This window comes from Macrobrachium nipponense, chromosome 6 (genome assembly GCF_015104395.2).
Source record: "Macrobrachium nipponense isolate FS-2020 chromosome 6, ASM1510439v2, whole genome shotgun sequence".
Classification (NCBI taxonomy): Eukaryota; Metazoa; Arthropoda; class Malacostraca; order Decapoda; family Palaemonidae; genus Macrobrachium; species Macrobrachium nipponense.
In genome coordinates, this window is record NC_061108.1 from 27,783,494 (window position 1) to 27,808,745 (window position 25,252).

Here is a 25,252-nt window from a genome sequence, read left to right on the forward strand (position 1 = left end):
CTCGGGAGCAGATCCCGCTCGCCTCCCTTCGGTTTTCGGCATGCCTCCTCCCAGGATCTGGGGAGTTTGACAGGGGCCTAGACCTAGGAGAACGAACGGGCCAAACAGCCACCTCCTCGTAATACTGACACGGGATTGGGATCGGGAGATACAGAGTCAAGGGCAGGAGAAACAACTACGGGGTTAATAGGATCAGGATTAACAGAATTCAGAGGAATATCCTGGCTACTCACTGACTTAGAAGTAGACCTCTGTGAAGCCTTTCTGATTCTATCCTTTTCTAACTTTCTCATATACCTTTCCAAAGCCTTCCACTCCTGAGATGTTAGAGACTTACATTCTTCACACATATTCTCAAATGAACATTCACGTACCCTACAGCTAGCACAAGTAGAATGAGGATCAAGTGAAGCTTTAAGGGGACCGTCCGCTATGGCGGATGACATGTCAACTTGAAAAATTTAAAAATAGTTATTACTTGTATCATCTATGCAGAAACATGCCGTGCATGCTTTCCAGAAGTTTCAGCCAATTATTTTTATAAATAATGAAGATATAGTGGTTTTTAAATAATGACGTCATCGTAACTGCGTCGTCTGTATGTCTTGAGTTTGACAGAATAGTTTTTGTGTGTTTATTTTTGCAGATATACAGCGATTTTTAAAGATTTTTTCCGAAATTCTCATACATCTGGTAGCAATGAAAGGTAGTGAGACACTGGGTGAGAAGCGAGCTGCTCAGAGCGGTTATTTATAGGCGAGACTCAAGAGAGAATGACTCAGTTACGCCACAGACGTCAAAGGAGTTACATGCGCGTAGGCACTTGCGTTTGGTTACTCGCTATTTACGTTTTTTTTATAACTTCTTAGTGAACTTATAGCAATGCTGAAGTTACCTAAGATCAAGAAGGCTACTCAGCAACTAAGGCTAGCAAAATTAGCGAAGGCCAGGAGTGTGCTGAAAGAAAAACACGAAAATTCATCGTTATCAGCTGCCCTCATTGTCTCATGTCTCGCCGTCAACATCATTATCTGGTGTCACGCTGAGGGTATTAACACCACTTTTAGGGGTAGGACCAGGATCCTTGATGTAGAAATCAACAATAAAAGTACAAATAAAGTAATTATAATTATATTGTTTTGACTTTTATAAGAAAAAAGCGAAAATTTACATAGCAAATCTTTGGGAGCTCATAACTCAAAAACATACTTATGCACATGTCGGTAGCCATTACTCGGTTATTTATTATCCAATTTTAGAGTTTTAGAGAGAAAGATATCATTGGAAAGGGAAATAAAAATCCCATAATTCTGTGTGACAGAATTTTTATTTCTTTTTTTCTTTTTCTTTTTTTAGATTTTTTTGAGTGTCTAGACTAAAAAAAAAATTAAAAAATTCATAAAAAATTAAAAAATTAAAAAATAAAAATTCTGTCACACAGAATTGTTCCGTATATAAAGAAGTTTTTATGGTATGATTTTCAATACAACTGATGTCATATTAGTGGAGAAATCTCTACCTATTTTTTTTTTAAATCATGATTTTTGCTAATAAAACGAAAAGTTTTAGCTCAAATGACTTGAAATTTTTATATGATGAAGGTGTTATATATATCTAAAACATATTTGAAAATTATGTATTTTGCATAATAAATAAAAAAAATAGACATCATAGCGGACGGTCCCCTTAAGAAGTCTAGTCTTACACCCACTACTACACACCCTATACTGAATAGAGCCTGTGTCAGACATCGTGACAAAACAAAATAAATTCCTAAAAAGGAACCAAAAAATTCTTCAAAACCAAATAATTCTAGCGCTGCTAGCAAAAAGATCAGAAAATTCAAGGTACATCACAGAGAAAAACCAAGATGATCAATTCCAAACTCCAACCAGCAGAGGAACCGTGTTATCGGTTCCGACAGCAGGAAACTTCTGACATATTGCTGGAATGGTTCCTGGTACCCGGTAGAGGGCAGGAGTAGAGGGATCACCTGTCAAACCATTAGCGCTGCCGCAAATTTCAAATTCTGCCGTGATGTCAGGAGACGACAGCTATATGTAACCACCGGGGAAGTTGTATAAGTGAAACTATATATTATACAGTGGAACCTCTACATAGAAAAGTCCCTACATACAAAAAATTCAGGTTACTAAAGCAAAGACAAGGATTTTTTTGCTTCTGTGTACGAAAATAATTCAGGTTGCGAAAGGGTAAAGTCCGAGATTTGCCCGGGCTGCCGAGAACAATCTTAAAACTAGTGATCCGCCAACTCAGTAGACTCTAAACCATCCTCCTGCTCTCCCATTGGTTCCTGATACTAGTCAACGCCATAAGATCCTGGTCTCCTATTGGTCAGCATCTGTCCCATCATGCCTCTATGTAAAGGCATTCCTTGACCATTTTTTGTGGCAGCATTATCGTAAACACCTGGAATTCGTTCGTTCACATATATTTCGTTTGTTAACGTAAATTTGTGTTAGTGATTTCGCTTTCGTTGTACTGTAAGTTACTTTATCGCATTGTGTGTGAACTTAATTACTTGTGTTATTAGCCATTGGTCCCAAGAATGTTGCTGAAGTTCAATGAAAGAAGAGGATGCTTTCTATGGAGAACGAAGATGGATATAGTGTTAATGTTTTCTGCCATTTGTCCTCCTCTGTCGTCACTTTCGGACATCGCCTCACTCAAAAAGTAAGGTTCCACATTTTACTACATAGTACGTACGTACATGTACATACAGTATTTCTTGTACCCTGTACACTAATACACTTTATTTACAGGTACAGTCATAGTTATGTTAGGTATTGAATAGTCAAAATTGTTGTATTTCATTGTTTATTGGTCAATTTGCTTTATTATAAAATTTACTATGGTGTTTTTGTAGGGCTTGGAATGAATTAGGCAATTTACATGTAAAACGTAGTTCTAGATACGAAAAAATCAGGTTGCGAAGGCCGCTTCGGAACAGATTAATTTCATAGCCTGAGGCACTACTGTAAATGGAAAAAAATTAATAGTTTAACTTGTAAGACCCAGTAGGCTGTCGAATACAAGTCCAAACTAGATAATCAGTCAGTTTGAAGTACAAGCATTTGTTTGACAAACGATACAAAATTTTCTCAAAAATTTTGTTAGACAAATGGAAAGTTTGACATAAACGTTCAACAAACGAGGTACCACTGCATTTATGAGTAAAATACTAAATCTTTTACCACAGCTCTTGAGGTTTATCTCTGAAGCAAGATTGCTGGGTAGCTTCTCTCTCTCTCTCTCTCTCTCTCTCTCTCTCTCTCTCTCTCTCTCTCTCTCTCTCAATGTATGCACTTCTTTTCTTCTCTCTCAGGTCTTTTTATATTCTCATTATTGAATTTACTTCTACTTCTCTTTAATTTTGTAAATTTCTTTGGTTTAAATGAGATCATGTTTACTTTAATTTTGTGTACATGTTATCAGGTAATAAATGCCATTCTATCTCCCCCAGTTTTTTTTCTCTCTCTCAGTGTGTGGTCAATCACACACTTCAGTTTTCCTGATCATTTTCAATTTTGTTTACTTCAATTTCTGTTCTCTTTTCTTTTATTATGTATCTTCTTTTATTCCAGAAGTTTTATCTTCTACATTATTATTTGTACAAACAGGTACAGTTACTTTATGCCAGATGAGCATTTAATCAACTGCTTCTGTTGTCTGATACATTTCTATTCTAGTCATTTCAATTAATTTTCACTTCTCTTCTATTATGCAATTTCTTTCATTAAGCTGATTTTGTGTTTATTATACAGCATCAACAATACATAGGTGTACTGAGCTGGTGGAGGGGACTTGTTGATTGTATAAACCATTTGTCTGTTCTGTCCAATATCCTTTTCCTTGTTTTCCCTCCATTCATTAATTTAAATTTGTTCCTAGAATTAAAGTGTAATTAGATGTATATTTGTTGAAAATAAGTGCCCAATGTCAGGTCTCCCATTGCGAACATGTTTCAATTGGATTGTTATTTGATCCACTTGCTATCTATCTATTTCTTTAAAAGCAGAACTCAACTGTTTAAAAATGAAATCAGAAGTGAATAGCATTTATTTTCCAAATTTCGTTGAGTGAAATGGGGGATAAAATTCATGGCGGTGTTATCAAGACAAATGGAGGAGAGAGCATAAAGATAACTACCTACCAGCAAGCTGAATGGGCACTAATGCCAGCATTCACTCTGACCTTTTTTTTTCTATTGTAAAGGCATCAGAAAATACATATCAAATTGAGATTTTGTGACCGATAGGTCTGTCATGAAACAAATAAAACTTTGCGATATTCAACATAAAACATGGCTGTAAACACTCCAAAATACACGATAAAATGAAGGTAATGAATTTCGTGAGAATTAATCAATGTACGTACATAGATATTCTATATTCCACTTACTTCTAACTGCTTCAACTAGATTAGCTAAATGCTGCTTCTGGTCTCCAGGGAAAAGTATATCTGTTACATATTGATCTAGATTATCTCCAAGCCTGCTTACTGCAGTAGTCACAGCAGCAAGAGCAATCTGTGAACAAAAGATAAAATAATTGTTCAATTTTTGGATGCCCACCATATACACAATAAAATTATTCTCCCAAGTGGTACCACCAACCTTTTGTAATTGAAAAATAACATAAATTAAAAACAAGGATACAATAATTTCTTATTCACTACCATACTGAAATTCATGTACAGAAATGCATTTACCTGGCCTGGTGAATACAATATAATGGCATCAGTAAGATTTACTTTCTCTAGAAAATCTTCAATATAAGGTCGCAACCTTTCTGGGTCCTGTAGCTTTTGGAATCTTGTCTGTGGTAGGAAGAATTTTTCATGAGTACTTCATAATTTTAACACAATAGTACAGTAATTCTAATAATTATACATAAACCAACCAGTTGTAATCATTTTAATTCAGCATATTTAAAGTATCAATTGAACAAATTCATCATTTATATAATAATTGTTTTATTTAAGTCTTTTATGAATCATAAATACTATCCCCAAATAACAATTACATCATTGGACAGTTTGCTTAGAAAGTTTCACATTCTTTCACAATTCAAATTTTGTACTAGTATATAATTCAGGTTTTTTGTCGTCTTAGGTTTACATCTATAGCACACAAATCAACCTGCCCATTATGTATGACAAATTTCTATATCAATTTGTATTTTTCATAGCTAACAAACCTGAGGTCTTAGCAATAGGATATTTTCCAAGTGCAGCTGGTATGAGTTGTGTGCATTTTGTCATGGTTGCAGAGTGTATAGTCCTTTTCTCCAATATACATCCTAAACATCCAAACACAGGGATGTTTAGGAGTGCTTGATTTATTTATATATATATATATATATATATATATATATATATATATATATATATATATATATATATATATATATATATATATATATATATATATACTATTATATACTATATATATACTATATATATTACTATATATATATATAACTATATCTATATAACTATATATATAAATATATATATATTGTGACATTTATAGATTGTTCGTCTACCCAGATATCAATTAAATAATTTGATTTGGAAAACGGCAGCCATTTCTTTAGAATATCAGCTGATTTTTAGTAAAACGCGGGAAAACCCAAAACCCGCCAGCTAGAGATAGGGAGTTCCCAGTTGGGGGAATATAGTCTTTTGTCAGCTTTAGGGACGTATCTCAAAAGGGAAGGATGTAGGCAGATTGGTACTTCTTAGACCTATATCTTAAGCTCTCTTTCCTGTGACCCCTCTGCTGGCTGTATGCTTGTTTTCCAGGATTTGCCTTGCTCGTGGGGGGTTAAGCTGAATCCCAACCCCCAAGCACACCACCTGAATTCTGCCTCAGTCAACTGCAGTCTGTGATCTCGGACGGATGTCCAACTACCTGCCTTCCTGTTAGGCCTATCTAGGGCGTGAGTGGTGCGCCAAGACACAGCCGGGCGCCACATTTTCCCACAACGATACACTGAATATTGCATCCAGGTACGTCTAAGAGTGTAAACTTCAACCCAGCACCTTTTACTACCATACGACTCTTGCTAAATTCATTTTCAATTCTCATTTTTACCCCTTCTACATCAAAAGCCCTTTGTCCTCATCGGGCCACGTGCTTCCCTTTGTGACTTGTTAAAGACCAAGCTTTCGTGCATACCTCAGTGAAACATTCGAGTTTACTTTCCCCAATGTTAGAGAATTAATCAGCCTTAATCAAAGCAAGAAGTCATTTTTTCTTTTATCTCGTTTAATCTGGGATTCTTTTCCAGATTCCATGAGTCACGTGCCGTCTCTCTGCCCGCAAGTGTGCATTACCCGAGTTTATGAAAATCAGCTTGAATGACTCCAGCTGGAGCCATCATTTACCTTTTCTCCAGGCCAGCACGGGCCTTTTTGTAAATAAATAGCTGTAAAGTAACGAGCTGAGTTTTCTGGCGACCTTTTCCTCTAAAGAAGTATTCAATAATAATAAGTTTTACGGTAAGTTCAATTAATTTCAACTGGTCTTCCTTCAATTATTTCTGTTTACGTATCTAGCCTCTCTCAAGGCCAGCTAAATACGTAAAATTGTCGACCTCGCCGAGGATCGAATCTGGGCTTGCTTAAAAAAGCTTGTAAATCGCGTTATCCCTTGTAAAACGAATGTAAATGTTTTTCAAAGCGCAAGAAAAGAAAGCACACTTGCAGGGAAAGAAGAAAGACACTGACTCACGGTAAGGTATTCCATTCATTAATATGATTATTCTATAACCAATGTAAGCTTAAGGAACGTTTAAGTATTTTTTATTGTAGAAGTGTTTTAAACAAATGTGAAGGTAGAAATCTTATTATTGTAACAGCCAGAGCGCCGAGCGAATTCTGTTATTTTGTAAATCGCATTGTTCTTGTAGGAGCTCACACGATCACGTGTGCAGATAGATGCCAGAAAGGACCAGATCAAACTAGGAAGTGCTTTGCCAGGGTTTATTGCTGTATTAGAAAGCCTAGCTAGTTAGGAGTGTTTTACTAATAGTTACGGCAAAAGAAGTGTACAATTCTTTTGTCTGTGATAAGTTAGGGGAATTCATTCTAACTTAGTTTTCATTCCAAGTGTTGGTAACCGCTTACCTCTCAGCTTAATTCAGCCTCGCGCACTCTCGCGCCTGCGCGGTCTCAACCAGCCTTCGTCTCATTCACAGCGGCAGCCATGTTTGTTACCCATTTAAGAATTATCTAAACAATTTAAGCAAAGTAACGTAAGTCTCGAAGTTTTAACGTAAATAATATCAATCTCGGTACTAGTATCTATCGTTCTGCCAGAGAAATTAACGTAATTCGCCTTGAATAAGAAAGTAGAATTTGGTGTTGTAAATTGCCTTCGCATTTACAGAGAATCAGCTGTTTTGAACGACACGATGTCCAGCCCGCCCAGCTCTCTCACGTGTTTCACCTCGCATCGCTCACTCGCGCGCTGAGCGAAAGTTTCATTTCACTTCGCACCAAACGTAACCTCTTCTTTTTACAATTGTTTGCTAACATTTTCATTTTAAAATCCTTACCGTCATTTCACTTTTCAAAGGGACCTAGTAATCTTACTTAAAGTTAACGTAAATCTTCAAGTAGAATAAATTACAAGAATTGTTAACGTAAAACGCGTCTTTGTAAATTTCATATTAAAACGCAAATCATTTCATAAGCGCAAGCCGCTAACATTAACATAAAAATCGTTCACCACGAGCGCGTTATCATTTTCATAAAACGTTACCAAAAGCAATTCTTTCATTAAACGTTAACGTAAGTAGATCATTTAACGCAAGTTGCGTCATATTAAACTAACATTAGTAGTTCAATTCAAATATAAGGGAGTTCATTCATATATCATTTTTCACCCTCTCAGAGAGAGAGAGAGAGAGAGAGAGAGAGAGAGAGAGAGAGAGAGAGAGAGAGAGAGAGAGAGAGAGAGAGAGAGAGAGAGAACCCATTATTCACGAAGCCAAGAGTACTACATCTTACCATTAATTAGAGCATGCAGAATTAACATTATTTTAGTCTCTTGTGTCTTTCATTTACACAGCGTGATACGTACGCGCATGTGTCCATTGCAGTTTGCAAGCATTTATTTATTTCATTTACCGAGTACTTCAGCGAGGGACTGAGCATTTCTAAAATTTCCATTACCTGTCGTTGCCCGAGTGGTCTTTTCATTTTCTTTATCACGAAAGACTTGCGTATACCGCAAGCACAATTCGCACAGTGTGCCACGCAAATCATTACTTCCAGACAGGGAAGTCGTTACCAGTTTAGGACTGGCCACCACCAGTGCACGTCAGGTCTTACCATTTTACAGTGCCACTAATTCTTGACACTGTCCATCGACTGGCTGCTGAAGTACTCCCACCTTTTACTTTCTCTCCTCCACTATTACCCTCTGCCACGAACAGAGTACCATTTCACTTCAGTATATTTAAGTATACTGCATGTAGTGTCCGGGACACACCAGCACGATACCAGTGCTCCAAGGAACTCCTCATAAGTGCCATTGCACCTGTACAGGCTGTACAGGTAGCCATTAAACCTGCGTGTCCGTCCTTACGGAACGCCCCAGTAATTAGTGTGTCCGTGTACAAGGGTCAGTGATCCTTCGGAACACTCAACAAGGGAACGCCTCCCGAAGTGCCGCAATACCAGCACTACTAGTGCTGTCCAAAAGGAACGCCTCCTGAAGTGCCATCGCATCTGTACAGACGTACAGGTAGCCCTAAACCTGTGTGTCCGTCCTACGGAATGCCCATTCATTAGAGTATCCACCATTTTGGATCACTGAACCAAGGAACGCCTCCTCATAAGTGCCGTGCACCTGTATTGGACCTACAGGTAGCCCATTCCAATGTCTCCCAAATTGGGAACGCCCGTAAGTGTGACGTACGCCGCACACTTCATTCGATTTTTTCACCTCAGTAGAAGGTGCCATTCACAAAGTGCCACCAAGCACCCAGTCTTTTCAGACTTTTCCTTACCACGCCGCAGAACACATTTCCAAGTGAGTGCCACTTTCCACAGTAGGCACTCCCATTCCATTCAGTACCCTTTCCTGGCCATTATTTTCTTTTTCATCCGAGCCTCCACTGCAGCCTAGGGAAATGTCTTCCCCTGATTCCCGCGACTTCTTTGCCAGAGAGCTAGAGAAGCTCGGAGCCCTCATAACTCTGGGCAAGGAGGCTGGTTACACTGGACCAGCACTTGACCAGTGGATAAAGGCGCAGCAGGCTGCTGCGCGCCTGCAAGAAAAGGAAGAAAGAGAAGCAGAGGAGAAAGCCAGAGAAGCAGAGAGAAAGGAAAGAGAAGAAGAGAGAAAGTATGAGCTAGCTCTCATAGATGACGCAATCTCTCTGCTAGTTTCTAAGCCCCAGACCATGAGCTGGACTCCCGGTAAGAGGTGGTTGCGGAGGTTCTGCACCACTTGTTGTGTGCGTGGGCATGCTGTGGATTCCGACCAGTGCCCAAGTCGGTCTCTACCTTGGGAGGAGAGCTTCCAGGGTGAACTTCTCCAAGGCTACCATGTAGCCCTGCCTGATGAACAGTCTCCTACGGCCTATCAGTGGGTACAAGTCATGGCCGACACCGAAGCCCAGGTCTCCCTTATTTCAAGAAAGGCATTGCCTAGGGGTGCCAAAATCCAGACGAACGAAGAAATTCAGTTTGAATGGATTGACGGTAACCTCTATTCTGTTCCTTCGGTCCTTCTGAATGTAAAAATGCCCTTTCTGGACCAGGTGACCAAGGAAACCACATTGTGCCGCCTGGGCGTAGTTGACCAATTTCATGATGTTTATCAGGTGATATTGGGCCGAGTTCTACTTAAGCCGTATCTCCCCTGGATGCAGCTCCCACTACCAGATGCACCGGATCCCTGCAGCATGCCTCATAATCAAACCTCAACTTTAGATCCAGAGGCTAGTGCCTCCGATGTCCCAGACATTCCTTTTATTTGTGAAACCTGGCCCTGACCCAGTGTCAGAGCCAGACTGTTTCTTCCGCATCATCTCAGCCTCTTACCATTTTACCGCCTACCTCCTCCACTTTGGAAGAGGTAAGCCCACCAGTTAACCCCGGACTTGTTTCTGAGGGTGATTCAACGGAGGATTCCTTAACCTCTACCTCAAATCACTGCCAGAGAGGACTCTTCACCTGTGCCAGAGCACACTGCCAGCCTTGGTGACTCCACAGATTCGCAACCTGTGGGGCCATCTCGGCCTTACCGTCCAGTGCCCCGGAAGAGGTTCTGGAAAAAGTTCTGCCGAGACTGTGGCCGCAAGGGTCACATGTCTGCCAACTACGGAGGGTGCGCGAACCACAATATTCCTGCCATCGCAATGGCCGTCACCAATCCTTCTTCACTAGGACCCCCAGCTAAGGGCCCTATAACAGTCGCACCCGTCCAAAGCCATTATCCGCCAAGCCACGTCAGAGCCTACGACGACTCTGGTGCTCAAATCTCCCTAATACGGGAAGATCGAATCCCCTGAGGGGCAAACGTCAATAGACGTCACTTAATCACCATTGAAGGTATCAACCATATTAAACTGATCCTTCCGACCGTCCAATTGAGGGTCACCAGACCTCACTTCTCCAGAGTTTGTACCCTTGCAGTTGAAAGCTACATTCCAGGAGGTTACGACCTCCTCCTAGGGCAAGACATGAAGTCTCCCTCACCGTTCAAGAAGCCTAGGGGTCCTAACCCCACAACAAATCACTCCAAGGCAAGGAGTCATCGAAATTTTACTTTCTCCAGGAAGTACGTCCACCAACAGTCTCCCCCGTTACCAAGGAGGGAGATTGACCATTCACAGTTCCGTTGCAAAACCTGCAACGTAATAGGGCACTCTACTAATTGGCCTAGGTGCCCTAGCAAACTACCAGCAGCGGACAATGTCCATTTTCCACAAGGCTTATCCTTCCAAAAGAGACAGGAGCCTCTGTCTCCCATTTCCAAGGGCACGCTGAGAGGTATTGCACCTCCGGTACCCGCCACAGGTCCAGCCGACCTCCACACTCTGCCAGTGCCACTTGGCAGCACTGAGCAGTGCCAAGCTCCGTCCAGCCTGGACGTAGAGCCACCACAGAACTTGACTTCTGCACCTGGCCCCGAGCTAGTGCCGGCGCCTAACCTAACCAAGGATCCTCCTACAGGAGATCCTCCAACGGGCATGGAGCTTACCGCAGCCCATGGCCAATCTCCAGCCCATAATTCTTCTTCACCCTCACCACTGTCGCCCGAGGATGAACCTCCGGCAGACCTAACCTCCATACCTCCTCTGGAAAGCCAGGAACTGCCCGACACGGAGTCAGCCTGGAGTTTTCCCCTTACGACGGCTGTCGCAGCAGCTGAAGTGAGGGCCTCCCCTGCAGTAGGTTCCACCTCTACGACGGTTGCTGCAGATACCGAAGTAGGGTGTTCTCCTGAAATCCCTCAGGCTACCACTGCCTCTGCTCCTGCCGGCGTTTCTGGCCTTTCCCCAGAGTCGGTGCCTCCGTCTACTCCTAGGACTGGTATAGCCAGGTCCTGGAGGAATAAGAAGAAGAAGAAGAAGGGACGTAGCAAATCATTAACACACTAACCAAAGAGCCACATGCTCTCCTTGGCACCTGTGCCCGAGGTACAGTGTCGCATTCAATTGCAGAATGATCCTGGCACCTACCCAGAGAAGGTAGCCAGCCTGATCTCTGCCAGTAGAACTAACCCTCTAACCCCTAGCCATGGTGATACTAATCCTCACTTAAATGTAATTACCTCATTGCATGTCCATCCTGGTAATGCACTAACCACTCATCATCCTCACGCACCATTACCTCACCTCATATATTTTAACAATTCCGTCGCTGAACTACTGCTGTGCGTACCACACTCTGGAATGATTGCGTCTTCATTTAACTATAATGAGTAGGTTAGGCTAATGATTTAGTACCAGGGCATTAGGTTAGTAGCAAGTAGAATTTTCAAGTAACCTTATCTAGGGGTAGAGTAGACTGTCGTCACAGACAACCCGTAGTTATTACTTAGGCTAGACTACATTACTACATTAAGTTAGTACACTTAGCATCTCCACCTATGTTAGGTAGGCCACTGTAGTTAGCTGTATCGCTGCTCAAAAAACTTCAAGTTGGAGTAGGAGAACTGGGTAGTCGAGACGATCAATTTATTTAAGCCAAGACCTTCACGCCCGAAAGGGAGTGAATGCATTCTTAACAGGGGAAGCTGTGACGTTTATAGATCGTTCGTCTACCCAGATATCAATTAAATAATTTGATTTGGAAAACGGCAGCCATTTCTTTAGAATATCAGCTGATTTTTAGTAAAACGCGGGAAACCCAAAACCCGCCAGCTAGAGATAGGGAGTTCCCCAGTTGAGGGAATATAGTCTTTTGTCAGCTTTAGGGACGTATCTCAAAAGGGAAGGATGTAGGCAGATTGGTACTTCTTAGACCTATATCTTAAGCTCTCTTTCCTGTGACCCCTCTGCTGGCTGTATGCTTGTTTTCCAGGATTTGCCTTACTCGTGGGGGGTTAAGCTGAATCCCAACCCCCAAGCACACCACCTGAATTCTGCCTCAGTCAACTGCAGTCTGTGATCTCGGACGGATGTCCAACTACCTGCCTTCCTGTTAGGCCTATCTAGGGCGTGAGTGGTGCGCCAAGACACAGCCGGGCGCCACATTTTCCCACAACGATACACTGAATATTGCATCCAGGTACGTCTAAGAGTGTAAACTTCAACCCAGCACCTTTTACTACCATACGACTCTTGCTAAATTCATTTTCAATTCTCATTTTTACCCCTTCTACATCAAAAGCCCTTTGTCCTCATCGGGCCACGTGCTTCCCTTTGTGACTTGTTAAAGACCAAGCTTTCGTGCATACCTCAGTGAAACATTCGAGTTTACTTTCCCCAATGTTAGAGAATTAATCAGCCTTAATCAAAGCAAGAAGTCATTTTTTCTTTTATCTCGTTTAATCTGGGATTCTTTTCCAGATTCCATGAGTCACGTGCCGTCTCTCTGCCCGCAAGTGTGCATTACCCGAGTTTATGAAAATCAGCTTGAATGACTCCAGGCGGAGCCATCATTTACCTTTTCTCCAGGCCAGCACGGGCCTTTTTGTAAATAAATAGCTGTAAAGTAACGAGCTGAGTTTTCTGGCGACCTTTTCCTCTAAAGAAGTATTCATTAATAATCAGTTTTACGGTAAGTTCAATTAATTTCAACTGGTCTTCCTTCAATTATTTCCGTTTACGTATCTAGCCTCTCTCAAGGCCAGCTAAATACGTAAAAATATATATAATATATATATATATATATATATATATATATATATATATATATATATATATATATATATATATATATATATATATACTAAGACAGCACAGCTGTCAGATATATTTGAGAAGACAAGCTTCTTTGATAAAAGAGATAATGTTAATACAAATGCTTTCTCCCAACAGTTTTGCCATGCTATAATTACCACCTGCTTCACTACTATAAGCTAAAAAACGATTCCTAAGTTCCACTAGACTGGGACACTCAACCAGCAAATGCCTAACAGTCAGGGGAACTAAGTAATCGTCACAGAAGGGCTCATTCTCCCCATCCATCAGATAGCCGAGAGTTAAACGTGTATGGCCAATACGTAATCTACACAATACAACCTCCCACTTCCTTGGTATTAGGTCATATTTCCAAGGGTGTGTCTGACCAGTAATTTCTTTCATCTTATTGGGGCCTACTCTGTCCCACTGAAGTGCCCATAAATGCTGGATGGACTTCCATATATCATAGAATGTATCTCGATATGGAACAGGGCATTTTCTCGGTACCAAAGTTTGCGCTGCTGATTTGGCTAGCTTGTCTGCCTCTTCATTTCCCGATATGTTCACATGGGCAGGAACCCAACATAAAGAAACAATGCTGCCACTATACTGGTGCGAGAAAATCCACTGCAAGATCTTCAACACCAAGGGGTGATCAGTATTAAAGACTTCCAGGGACTGTAGGGCACTTTTGGATTCACAAAATATTGTGTAGCTACACACTCGGAGTGTTGCAATATGTTCCAGTGCTACTAGGATGCAATACAATTCAGCTGTAAAGTTTGAGGCGACAGAGGGAAGTGCACCTCTTCGGTTAAAAGATTCGCTAAAAACTCCATATCCAACGCCAGCATTGGATTTGGAGCCATCAGTAAATATAAAACTTGTATCTACATGCTCTGATACATGCTCTTAAAAATACGGCCCTATTTCCTCATCAGATTTATCCCTCTTTGCTCCATTGAAGTACCTGCAGAATTTCACATCAGGTAACCTCCAGACAGGAGTACTGGGATACACATAGGGGATAATGGGAAATTTTTTAATATTGTATCCTCTAAAATTTTTCTAATTCTAAACCTAAAAGGAATGGGATACCTTGGATGACTTTCATACAAACCGTTAAAAATATTTCTATTTGCCACAGCAAATGCCAGAGATTTGGGGAGTCTTTGCACTCTAATCCAGTACCGAAGTAATGATGACTGGCGATAGAGTTCAAGGGGCATCTCTCCTACATCAACTAGCAAACTAGATATTGGTGATGAACGGAAAGCTCCTGTGGCTATATGAATACCTGAATGATGAACTGAATCTAAAATTTTTAAGTTAGATGAGGAAGCTGAAGAATATACTTCACAACCGTATGACAGCTTTGATAAGATTAAAGATTTATGAAGCTTTAGTAAAAGATTTCTATCAGCTCCCCAACTGGTGTGAGAAAGCACTTTCAAGATTTGTAGAGCTTCTAGGCTCTTTGCTTTTATATGCACCATGATTTTATACGGCACCTGGTCAATGATGACCTGGTAGCTCGGTGTAACAGCCTTAGGTCTTCTGACCACCACGGTACTGACCGTCTCCTGAATAGGCCTTTAGTTCGAGGAATCGAGTGTAGACCTTGTTCCATTGAGTAGATCAATGGCATCATCTATACTTAGGAAATCTTTTGCATCCCCCTCCAACTCACTCAAATCTTTGAATTTTCTCCAATTTGCTTTCTCTAAGCACCATCGTGGTGATCTCGGGATAGGTGGACCATCATTGGTGTTGATCACAATTGGAGAATGGTCACTGGTATGCCAGTCATCACTTTTTCTCCAACTATAATCAACACTGCAGTTGGAGCTACATATTGAAAGGTCGATGCAGGAGACAGTGCCTGTCTAAATGTGGTAATGGGTAGGTTCTCCAGTATTAAGAAAACCTATATCTTCATTTTCTATTAAAGATGCCATCATATTCCCTTTTGGATTTGATGTTACATCTCCCCACAATGGATGTCTACTATTGAAGTCACCAAGTAGAAGAAATGGCTCTGGTAGTTGCTGCATCAAGTATATCAAGTTCTCTTGGGAGACAGCTATTGGGTGGAATGTAAAGGGAACATAAAGTATATTTCCTTCTTAAATTAATTCTTACAGCCACAGCTTGAAGTGGAGTATTTAGTTTCACTTCGTAGTGTGGCACATCTTGACGGATGTAGATGAGGGATCCACCATGATTTCCCACCTCTAAATCAAATTTAGTTCTATAGTGAACATATTCCCTAGGACAAGGTGTATATTCACCTAGCATGGTCTCCTGCAAACATAACCCTACAGGGGAGTGCTCATAAATCGAAGCTTGACTTTCTCATACTTTGCTCGCAGTCCCTAACAATTCCATTGAATAATGGAAGTGAATTTATTTAAGTTTGGGACCAATATTATGGTTCCTTTTTACAAGACTGGGAGAGCTCTTTTTTCTACTAGGGGGAGGCATTTTAATGGAAAGTTTTGTTGGCTTCTTGGGTGGAGTTATTGCCTTCATAGAGCCAACATCTTTTCCTTCAGTGTCCTTGACACTGAAGGGTTTTTTAGTTTCTTCACTCTCCATCTCTGTCAAGACGGAGAAAGCAGAGGTGTTCCCTAAAGAGACCACCTCAAGAGTCTTTGTATTGCTGGCGGTTGCCAGCTCTGAGGCAGAAGTACCCGCGAGGACTGGCACCAGGGGACCAGCATCTGCTGGTTTGTCCTCCAAAGAGGAGTTGGCACCAGACCAGTAACCAGTGGCCTTGCCTCCAAAGAGGCAGATGGTGGAGGGTGTAACTCAACTGGCACTTCAATTTTTTCCAATTCCATACTAAGGTCTTTCTTGTTGGTTCTAGTGAACCTTATCTTTACTTTCTCATCATCAATTGACTCTAAATGATTCAGTTAGCTGTCTCTTTAATGATTCTTTATTTGATCCTACCTTTGTGCTCCTAACTTGGGTTTTTTTGTTTGTCTCTTTCTTTTGGTTTCTTAATTTTGCTATTACAGTAGGAAAACTTAGACTGGGTCTTACAATCTTTGCTTTGGCTCTCTCTCGTGCTTCCTTAAATGTTGTTCTTTCTATTACTTGGATTGCTTGGATTTCTTTTTTGAGTAAATATACATCACACTGCAGAGATGATGATGCATGTCCCTCACCACAGTGAACACATTTAGGTTCCCTGGTGCACATACCATGCTCATCCTCTCCACAGTTGACACAGACTGCAGGATTTTCTTGCAATTTGGATCGGCATGATTGTAGGGTGTGTCCAAAATGCTGGCAATGGAAACACCTTCTGGGTCTCGGGATGTACTGCTTTACCTTAAACCTATACCAGGCTGCAGTGACATATTCCGGAAGTCTTAATGTACCAAAAGTTAATATTAAGGTAGGCTGAGGTATTCTGTTATTATCAACCTTCTTTGACATCCTTTCCACCTTTATTACACCCTGGTCTTTTAATTCTGTTAAAAGTCTCTCCCCTCTCAGAGAAAGCCATCAAACTGAGGGGCATAAATCAAGCCCTTGCTGGAGTTCAGGCTGGAGTGGGGAGTGCACTCAACCGTAACTCCCGCAAGGTCTGACAATCCCATCAACTTAATACTTTCCTCTGGGGAGATGCTTTCTACAAGGAGCATATTGCCATTCTGCAATGTTATTTTTGGCTGTCTGCCACAACTTTTCACTAATTTCCCTGTGTACTTGAAAAATGTCAATATTATTGTCACCTTCAAGCTTCAAATTCAGGTACAGGCAGCCCGCGGTTAACAGCGCAATCACTCAACGGCGAATCGGTTTTATGGCGGTCGTCAAAAATATTCATTAAAAAAATAAGTCATTTTAAAGGTATCTGTACGGCACAATTTTCAGTTAACAGCGCCGCTAGCCCCGTTGTCTAACGAGTTCATACATTTGTAGAAATGCTGTTCAGACCATAAAGGTTATGCAAATTATATTATTAAATTTTATGGAGAGTTATTACGTAGGTATTAGGGTAAAATTTATGCCTCTGACGCTGTTCTATGCCGAAAATATCGAGTTACATAAGTGCAAATTTAGCTATGGATGTGTCGATTTATAAATGTTTATGCTTTTGTTTAAAATGTTTATGAAAATGAAGTTTTTATGTTAAAACAAAGTTTAATGTATACTTACCTGGCAGGTATATATATAGCTATATTCTCTGTTCCACCTGGCAGAAATTTTCAAAACTCGCGGCAAACGCTAGTAACCTATTAGTAGTTCATGCAGCCACCACCCCGTTACCGTGGCGCTAGCGCTAGGAACCGTTCCCAATTGGGCCAGATTTTCTCTGAACCCTGTCTCCTGAGGGGAGGCGGGTGGGAATTAAATTATATATACCTGCCAGGTAAGTATACATTAAACTTTGTTTTAACATAAAAACTTCATTTTAATGTATGACACTTACCTGGCAGGTATATATATAGCTGATTGACACATTTGGAGGTGGGTCAAAGACAGCAACATTATTAGAGTATAAAAAATATTATTAAAATATTTCTGGGCTCAGCTCGTGCGGCCTATGAAAGGATCCTTAATATCATTCTTTCTAGGTAAAATTAATCTAAAATTACCAGAGAAAAACAAAATTAAGAAAATGTCAGTAAAACTGACTCACTCACTCTTAAAAAGAAGTGTCGGTATGGCAATAGGGGCGAGTGGGAACACTACCACGAGACATTCACCAATTAGAACTTCCAATCAGAATCCCCACAAGAGAGAGCTGATACCAACGGGCGATGCGGCCGCTACTACTACTACTAGAGGACGCCACGGACAACAGCGCCCCTAGCGGACATCCTTAATCATTAGCGCCAGCGTTCGGACGCATTTTCTTGTGCTTGTGCTATTTCACGAGGATTTATATCACCATCCATCATGGAACGTTCTGCCATCGCAACGGCTAAGTTAAGTGCCTCATAAGTAATGTTTTACTGTATTTTAGTCTTCCGGGAACCAGTATTTTCCTTCTAATAGGTCATATACGGTTTCCCGGTTGTCTCGTGGCGGCGCCATGCTGCCTCGTTAAGAATTCCCGGTCCTCCATACTGGGACTTCTTATACTTATGGGCTTACTATATCACGTTCATCGTTTTCTACATCGAGTTTTAGCTAGGTTAGCCCTTTTACCATTTCTCTTAGTTTGGTATTTAGGGCTATTCTATGTTCCAGCCCAGCATCCCGGCTCTTGCTCTTCATCGGCTATCGCTGGCTCCGAGTAGGCTTCTGTTCCTCGGAACAGTTTGCCTCCTCCTGGGCTTCTTTTTCTTCTACTATAAGTGTCTTTTCCATCTTTACGATGTAATTTAGTTCTATTTAGGGTAGGTTAGGCTAGCCTAGGTGCATGTCCCATGTATTGGTACAGCCTGGTTCACGTGGCCCTCCCACGGTTGTGTTGCTCGCGGCTTAGGCCACTTGCGGTCACGTGTTCCATCGCACCTTCCCCTTCCCCTTCCCTCCCTACAGGTATGGGAGGCGCGGGGGACTCTGGTTTGTCATGACAAACCTCAGTTGCCTTCCTCCCTCTCTCTGAGGAGGCCAGGGGTTCCTCCAGCGGGGGGTATAGGGCGAACCACTCATAGGGTACCGGGTCTCCGGAGCGGGGGTAGTTGTTGGGACGGGGAGGAGTAGGCCAACCCCCCCCTCTCTCTCTCCCGCCGGTCTTACGCCGAGACCCTCCCCCCCCTTCCCCAGTTGCTCAGCCACCTTCCCTTTCTATAACGAACGGAGCCTTCCGCCCGCAGGTTATAGATTACTGGCTCCGCCAGCAGGGCGGGGTGGTCACTACTAGTGTGGGGGAAAAAGTTTGATAATTATTTGTTAATTTTAAGGATATACCTAATTTTTTTACGATGATTTGTTTATTTTTAATTTTTATATCCATATGGATACCCATCCCGGCCATATCCGTCGTGGTTTCCATTTTACCACCACACCTGGTTGGATTCTATCTCTTGTCTCCCGCCGTAGCCTAGGACAAAACCAAACCATTTTACTAACCACACGTATTATGGCGGGGCTCTGGTTTAATCTAACTTTCTCGCTCCGGCACCAGCGGAGCAACTGGTTAGGCTGTAAGTGTTCTCCTGATACTTATGTATCCTTTCCACTTACAGGCTACCAACTGTCAGGTCCTGGGATGCAACGCGACGTTGTACGAACCACCCTGCGGCCACGATGAGTGCAGATCTCACGCTCCATGTGCCCACGCCGTACAACGATATGAATCGTCTGGCAACCCGGAAAAGCCTGCGCCATCTGCTACGACCTAGTCAGTTCAGCTGGTGGACGGGGGTAAGTCGATTATAGACTTCTTTACATTTTACTAACAACTCTTAGACATAAGTGTTAACCCCGTCCGCCATTAGAAGCTCATTTAGCTTTTCTTTCAGGCTGCTGGTGTGAGGGAGGTTGCCCTTGCAACCCTGAAAAGCGTGGGTAGGCGGCTTCGGGAAGAACGCGCAAAGGCCAGGCCGGCCTTTACATTTTAAACAAGAAGCTGGCCGTCCAAGATCTTTCCCCAGGGGCAAGTCAACAGGGTATAAGTGACCCCTTATCCGCAGCCCCTCTCATAGCCTCCATCCAGCAAGAGATGCAGCAATCTCGGGGTCGTAGCCACACAGGAGTCGTCCGGACGTCGTACCCTGACCCGACCTCAACATTGAGGCCTATGGCGGTAGGGTGCGGAGGATTGTTGGTTGAGGGTAGGTGTGTCGGGCGCCCAAGGTCTTTCCTTGGGCGCTCCATGGATCTTCTCCTGTCCTTCTTCAAGTGCTCTTTCCAGGCTTTGTGGGAGCTGAGATCCCTACCCGCTCTCCCCGACCTCTCTCTGTACCCCCAAAGGTGAAGGGACAGAGAGAACCGAAGACCCTAGTTAAGACGACTTCTAAGAAGTCGTCTTCGTCTTCTTCGGCTAAGAAGTCTTCGACTTCTTACGCTGACGCGGTGAAGGCCCAAGCGAGGCTCTTCTTACCTCGAAGAGCTCTAGAAGCAAGTCTTTCTAAGGAGAAGGCTCGCGCTCCCACCGAGCCAATGCCTTCTCCGGCCTCCACCGCATCCACTCCTTGTAACGTCCGGGTTGGAGGAGCGGGACCCAGCACCTTTGATCCACTGCTTTCTCAGCAGTGGTGATGCAACAGGTGGGTGAGATGGTCGGCTCTCAAGTCCTCCGCCCTGGGGACAAAGTTGAGCAGATGTTCGCACAACTGTTGAGCACTCTGTCTCAAATCGGGCCAGTCCATCCAAGATCTCTCCAACAGAGTTAGAGAGAATGAGGGACCGAGTAGCTGGGGCTCTCTCAGGGTCCCCCTTCAGTCTCCCCAGTAACAAGTGGCTGGGATTTTCCAGCTTCCACCATGATTTCACTACCAGCTTTCTCTATGGAGAACCCATGAGAGTAGCCGCTTACGCTCCGTTTAAGGATGGTATGATCTCTACCCGGAGTGTGGAACTAGAAGGATTGAGGACTTCGAGTTTTATCCTCCGGGTTTGACGCAGCCTTCATGGCTATTGCTAGGCGGACGCCGTAGCGGCTCTTACTAGGGAAGGACAAGATCTCTAGGGAGAATGTTCTCTACAGTAGGGATCATGCTCAACGTGAATGGGGTCACTGCCTTGAGGAAACTGGGATGTACAAACACCAAGCTCCAGGCCTATAAGGAGTCCCTTTCACTATTTTTGCGACGGAAGAGGAGGGCTTCTCTTTCCGTTCGCTACAAAATAGTAGAGGACGACTCTTCAGGCAGTCCTCAAGGATGAGCCCATGCCACAGCTAAAAGGGGGAGGCGGAGTCTACTTCTCCGCTCTTCCCAGCTTTTGGAGAAATTGTGGGAGAACTTGCCAGCCCCACGTTCACGCTTGGTAAGCTCAAACCGGGGACTGACGCCATGGACCAGTTCGGCGAAAAGCTCCAAGGCTGCCGATTCCTTGATTCAGGCAGAGTTCGACGCGCGGAACTAGGTTTGGCAGGTCCTCAACTCGCTGATCATAACAGAGATGGCTGCTCTCTCGTATGGCACGGAACCTCTGTTAAGATCTTGGCCAAATCCCAGCTTCAGACGGTTCAGACGGATGCTTTCGACTTCTTCCAAGGTAGGAGGAATTGCCGAAAGCACGTTCTGCAGGAGTGCACTATTTAGGCACGAGCCTAATAGACTCCTGGCTTCTAGCATGTGGGGGAGCGGATCTTCTTCCCAGAGTCCGCTGTAATGAAGTACACCAGAGGCGGCTAGGCTCAACCAGAGCTTACAGCTAGGTGGGGTATTTCATCTAAGAGGAAGCAAGAATCCGTCCCCACTGCTGGTAAGAAAACCAAAGAAGTCTGGTAAAAGGTTCCAGCCTTACCAGAAACACCAGCAGCAGCAGCAAATTTTGTTCAGGCCCGTCCCGGTTACCCAACAGGGACAACCTCTACTTCTAAGCAGAACCAGCCCATCCTCCTGCTGTCTCCTCAAATCACAACCTCGGCCTCCTACGCACTCTCGCCGGCCTTCAACCCTACGTATGAAGGTCAGGCTACCCTCCCTTAACAGACAATCGAGAGGTAGGGCGAGAGGCTACTTTCGCCAGCGTGGCGCAGGGAGGGCGACAAGGAGTAAGCAGTTCAGAGGAGGGCGTGGCGTGGGTCAAACCCCGCCCATCAACAATGAGGCTCCCAGGTAGGAGGGAGGCTGTTCCTCTTCCGTCAAAGGTGGGGGTTCAGCAATTGGGCGGGACCAGAGCATAGTGTCCAAAGGATTGGGTTGGAGTTGGATCAAAGATCCTCCTCCAATCAAATCATTCCGCCAAAATACATCAAGGAACTGACAAAGATTATGCGGAGGAAACTCCTTCAGAAAAGGAGCTATGCGAGAGTCAAGCATCTAAAATGTCAAGGTCGCTTATTCAGCGTGCCAAGAAAGGCTCAACAAAAAAGAAGGGTAATCTTAGACTTGTCAAAGCTAATACTCTTTCATTCGTTGCGACAAGTTACAAGATGCTTACCCTCTCGCAAGTAAGGACCTTACTTCCGCGTTGGACCGTCACCTGCTCCATCATCTACAGACGCATACTATCATATCCCTATAGCCAGACACTTCCGCCATTCCTAGGATTCAGGCTAGGAATCAGACATTCTCATTCAAAAGTGATGCCCTTCGGTCTGAATGTAGCCCCCAGGGTATTCACGAAAATTAGCAGAAGTGGTTGTGCAGCAATTGAGAACTCAGGGAATCATGGTAGCAGCATACCTCGACGATTGGTTGATCTGGGCCACCAACAGTCGAGGGGGGGAATGTCTTAAAGCCACCAAAAAAGGTAGTTCACTTTCTGGAACATCTGGGGTTCCAGATAAACAAAAACGAAATCCAGACTTACCCCGAGTCTCGTTTTCAGTGGGGCTGGGAATCCAATGGGATTTGTCTTCCCACAATCTGTCAAATTCCAGTGGCCAAACGGAAAGGGAAATAGAAAATCTTGTCAGACAATTCTCAAAATTGCAAACAATCATCAAGGAGAAGCCAGGAAAGAATCCTAGGGTCCCTTTCAGTTTGCTTCGGTGGGGACAGATATCCTCCTGAAAGCAAGGCTAAAAGATATAAATCGAGTTTGGCGATCGAGAGCAAACGCCAAATCTGAGGACAAGTTGTCAGTAATTCCACAGATCCTTCGCAATCAACTCCGTCCATGGTCAAAGTAAAGAACTTAGCCAAGCGGGTACCCTTCAATATCCCCTTCCAGTGTTAACCATTCACACAGATGCCTCCTGTCCGGGGTGGGTGGGGGGGATATTCTCAGTTCAAAACAGGTTTTCCAGGGGTACTTGGTCAGTTCAATTTTCGCCAGCTCCAACATAAACGTTCTGGAAGCAATGGCAGTATTTCTTACCTTTGAAAGAGACTGCTTCCCCCCGAAAAAGTCTCATCTAAGGCTAGTTTTGGAACAAGTGCAGTGGTAGTTCATTGCATCAACAGGGGAGGGTCCAAATCCAAGCATGTGAACCATGTCATGATAGCCATCTTTGCCCTAGCAAACAAAAACACAAATGGGCATCTGTCCGCCACTCACCTGGCGGGGGTAAGAAATGTGATAGCAGACGCTTTGTCCCGGTCAGTCCCTCTGGAATCAGAATGGTCCCCTAGACGACGGGTCATCCAGTGGATGCCGGAGAGTCCCAGGGTCTCCAAGTAGATCTCTTCGCCTCACAAGCGAACCACAAGCTCCCTTGCTATGTGGCCCCCAACCTGACCCTCTGGCTTATGCCACGGGACGCCCTGGCGTTAGATTGGGGATCAGTGGAGAAAAAATTTATGTTTTTCCTCCAGTGAATCTCCTCTTGAAGTCTAAGCAAGCTGAGGACTTTTCAAGGGAACAGTAGCTCTGATTGCACCGGACTGGCCCCAAGAGCAAAACTGGTATCCCCCCCCTCTGCTTCTGGAATTGGGTCTCCGACTCAACGGATTCCCAATCCAGCTGTCACAATCAGTACAAATGAGGGGGACTGTGTTCGCTTCCTCAGGAATTCTTCAGACCCTAACTTTATGGACTTCATGAAGTTTGCGGCTAATAAGATGCTAATATTGATCCACAAAATATTTCTCTTCCTAGAATCAGATAAGAGAGAGTCAACTATTAGACAATGGACTCAGCTGTTAAAAAATTAGCATCCTTTTCTGAAAGAAATCAAAAAAAAAAAAAAAAACACTACAACCATGACAGTTAATCTAGCTATATCCTTTTTCAGATCCTTGTTTTTGAAAAAGGTTTAGCAGCTAGCACTATTTACTACTCATAAATCGGCTTTGAAGAAGATCTTTCAGTTAGGTTTTTCAGATAGATCTGACCTGAATCTTATTTCACCGTCTATTCCTAAAGCCTGTGCTAGACTTAGACCTTCTCAAAGCCTACTGCAGTTTCATGGTTCTTAAAATGATGTCCTCAAACTAGCTTTCAGATACTGACAACTCGTCTTTGTACATTCATAATGCTTCTTAGAAAGACATATTCTTATTAAGCCTAGCTTCAGGAGCTAGAATTTCAGAACTGTCGGCTCTATCCAGAGATGCGGGTCATGTGGAATTCCTCCCCTCAGGAGAAGTTCTGCTTGCTCCGGATCGTAGTTTTTGGCTAAAATGAGGGATCCTCTTGCAAGGTGGGCCCCTTGGAAAGTCATCCCACTTCGCAAGACCCTTCTCTTTGCCCAGTATCAACTTTAAGAGCCTTTCTATCTCGTACATCCTCAAGATCCTCAGGTCCTCTCTTCATGAGAGAAAAAGGTGGTACTTTGTCAGTAAAAGGTATTAGACAACAAATCCTTTACTTCATTAAACAAGCCAATCCTGATTCATTCCCAAAAGCACATGACATCAGGGGAGTAGCCACCTCAATTAATTACTTTCAACATATGAAACTTTGAGGATCTTAAAAAGTATACTGGATGGAAATCTCCGACAGTCTTTAAACGTCATTATCTAAAGTCCTTGGAATCTTTAAAATTTTCAGCAGTAGCAGCGGGAAACATTGTTTCTCCTGATACTGTATAGTAGTTGTAGTACAGATCCAGGTCTCCTTTCTACCTACCTCATCCAACATGCCTCACCCTATCGCCATGCTACTCGGATATCCTAGCCTTAGCCGCTGAAATCATATAGTGGATTGTCCCTTATTTTTTGCTAGGGACATCCACACACTTTGTACTGATAATGTACTTCAGTGTACCTACCTTATTTTTATGCTAGGGTAGGACACAATGTGTTTGTATATTTTGTAAATAAGTTATCTAAGTAAATCTATTTTGTTAAAATTACACTGCATTATTATAATTTACTGTGTTTACTGTAATTTTA

At 43.0% G+C, this 25,252-nt stretch overlaps 1 protein-coding gene across 1 annotated transcript in view; it reads right to left on the minus strand.

Moving 5' to 3' along the window:
* Nucleotides 1-2,856: 2,856 nt before the first annotated feature.
* The window catches only part of LOC135216773 (cyclin-H-like), a 103,753-nt gene continuing 81,357 nt past the window's right edge, over nt 2,857-25,252 (minus strand). The window contains exons 5-7 of the mRNA XM_064252255.1: nt 4,732-4,839; nt 4,423-4,549; nt 2,857-2,996 (exon numbers count right to left, since the gene is read on the minus strand). Of these exons, the coding sequence (XP_064108325.1) occupies nt 2,944-2,996; nt 4,423-4,549; nt 4,732-4,839 (288 nt within the window). The 3' untranslated portion in view covers nt 2,857-2,943. The remainder of the gene's footprint in view (nt 2,997-4,422; nt 4,550-4,731; nt 4,840-25,252) is intronic.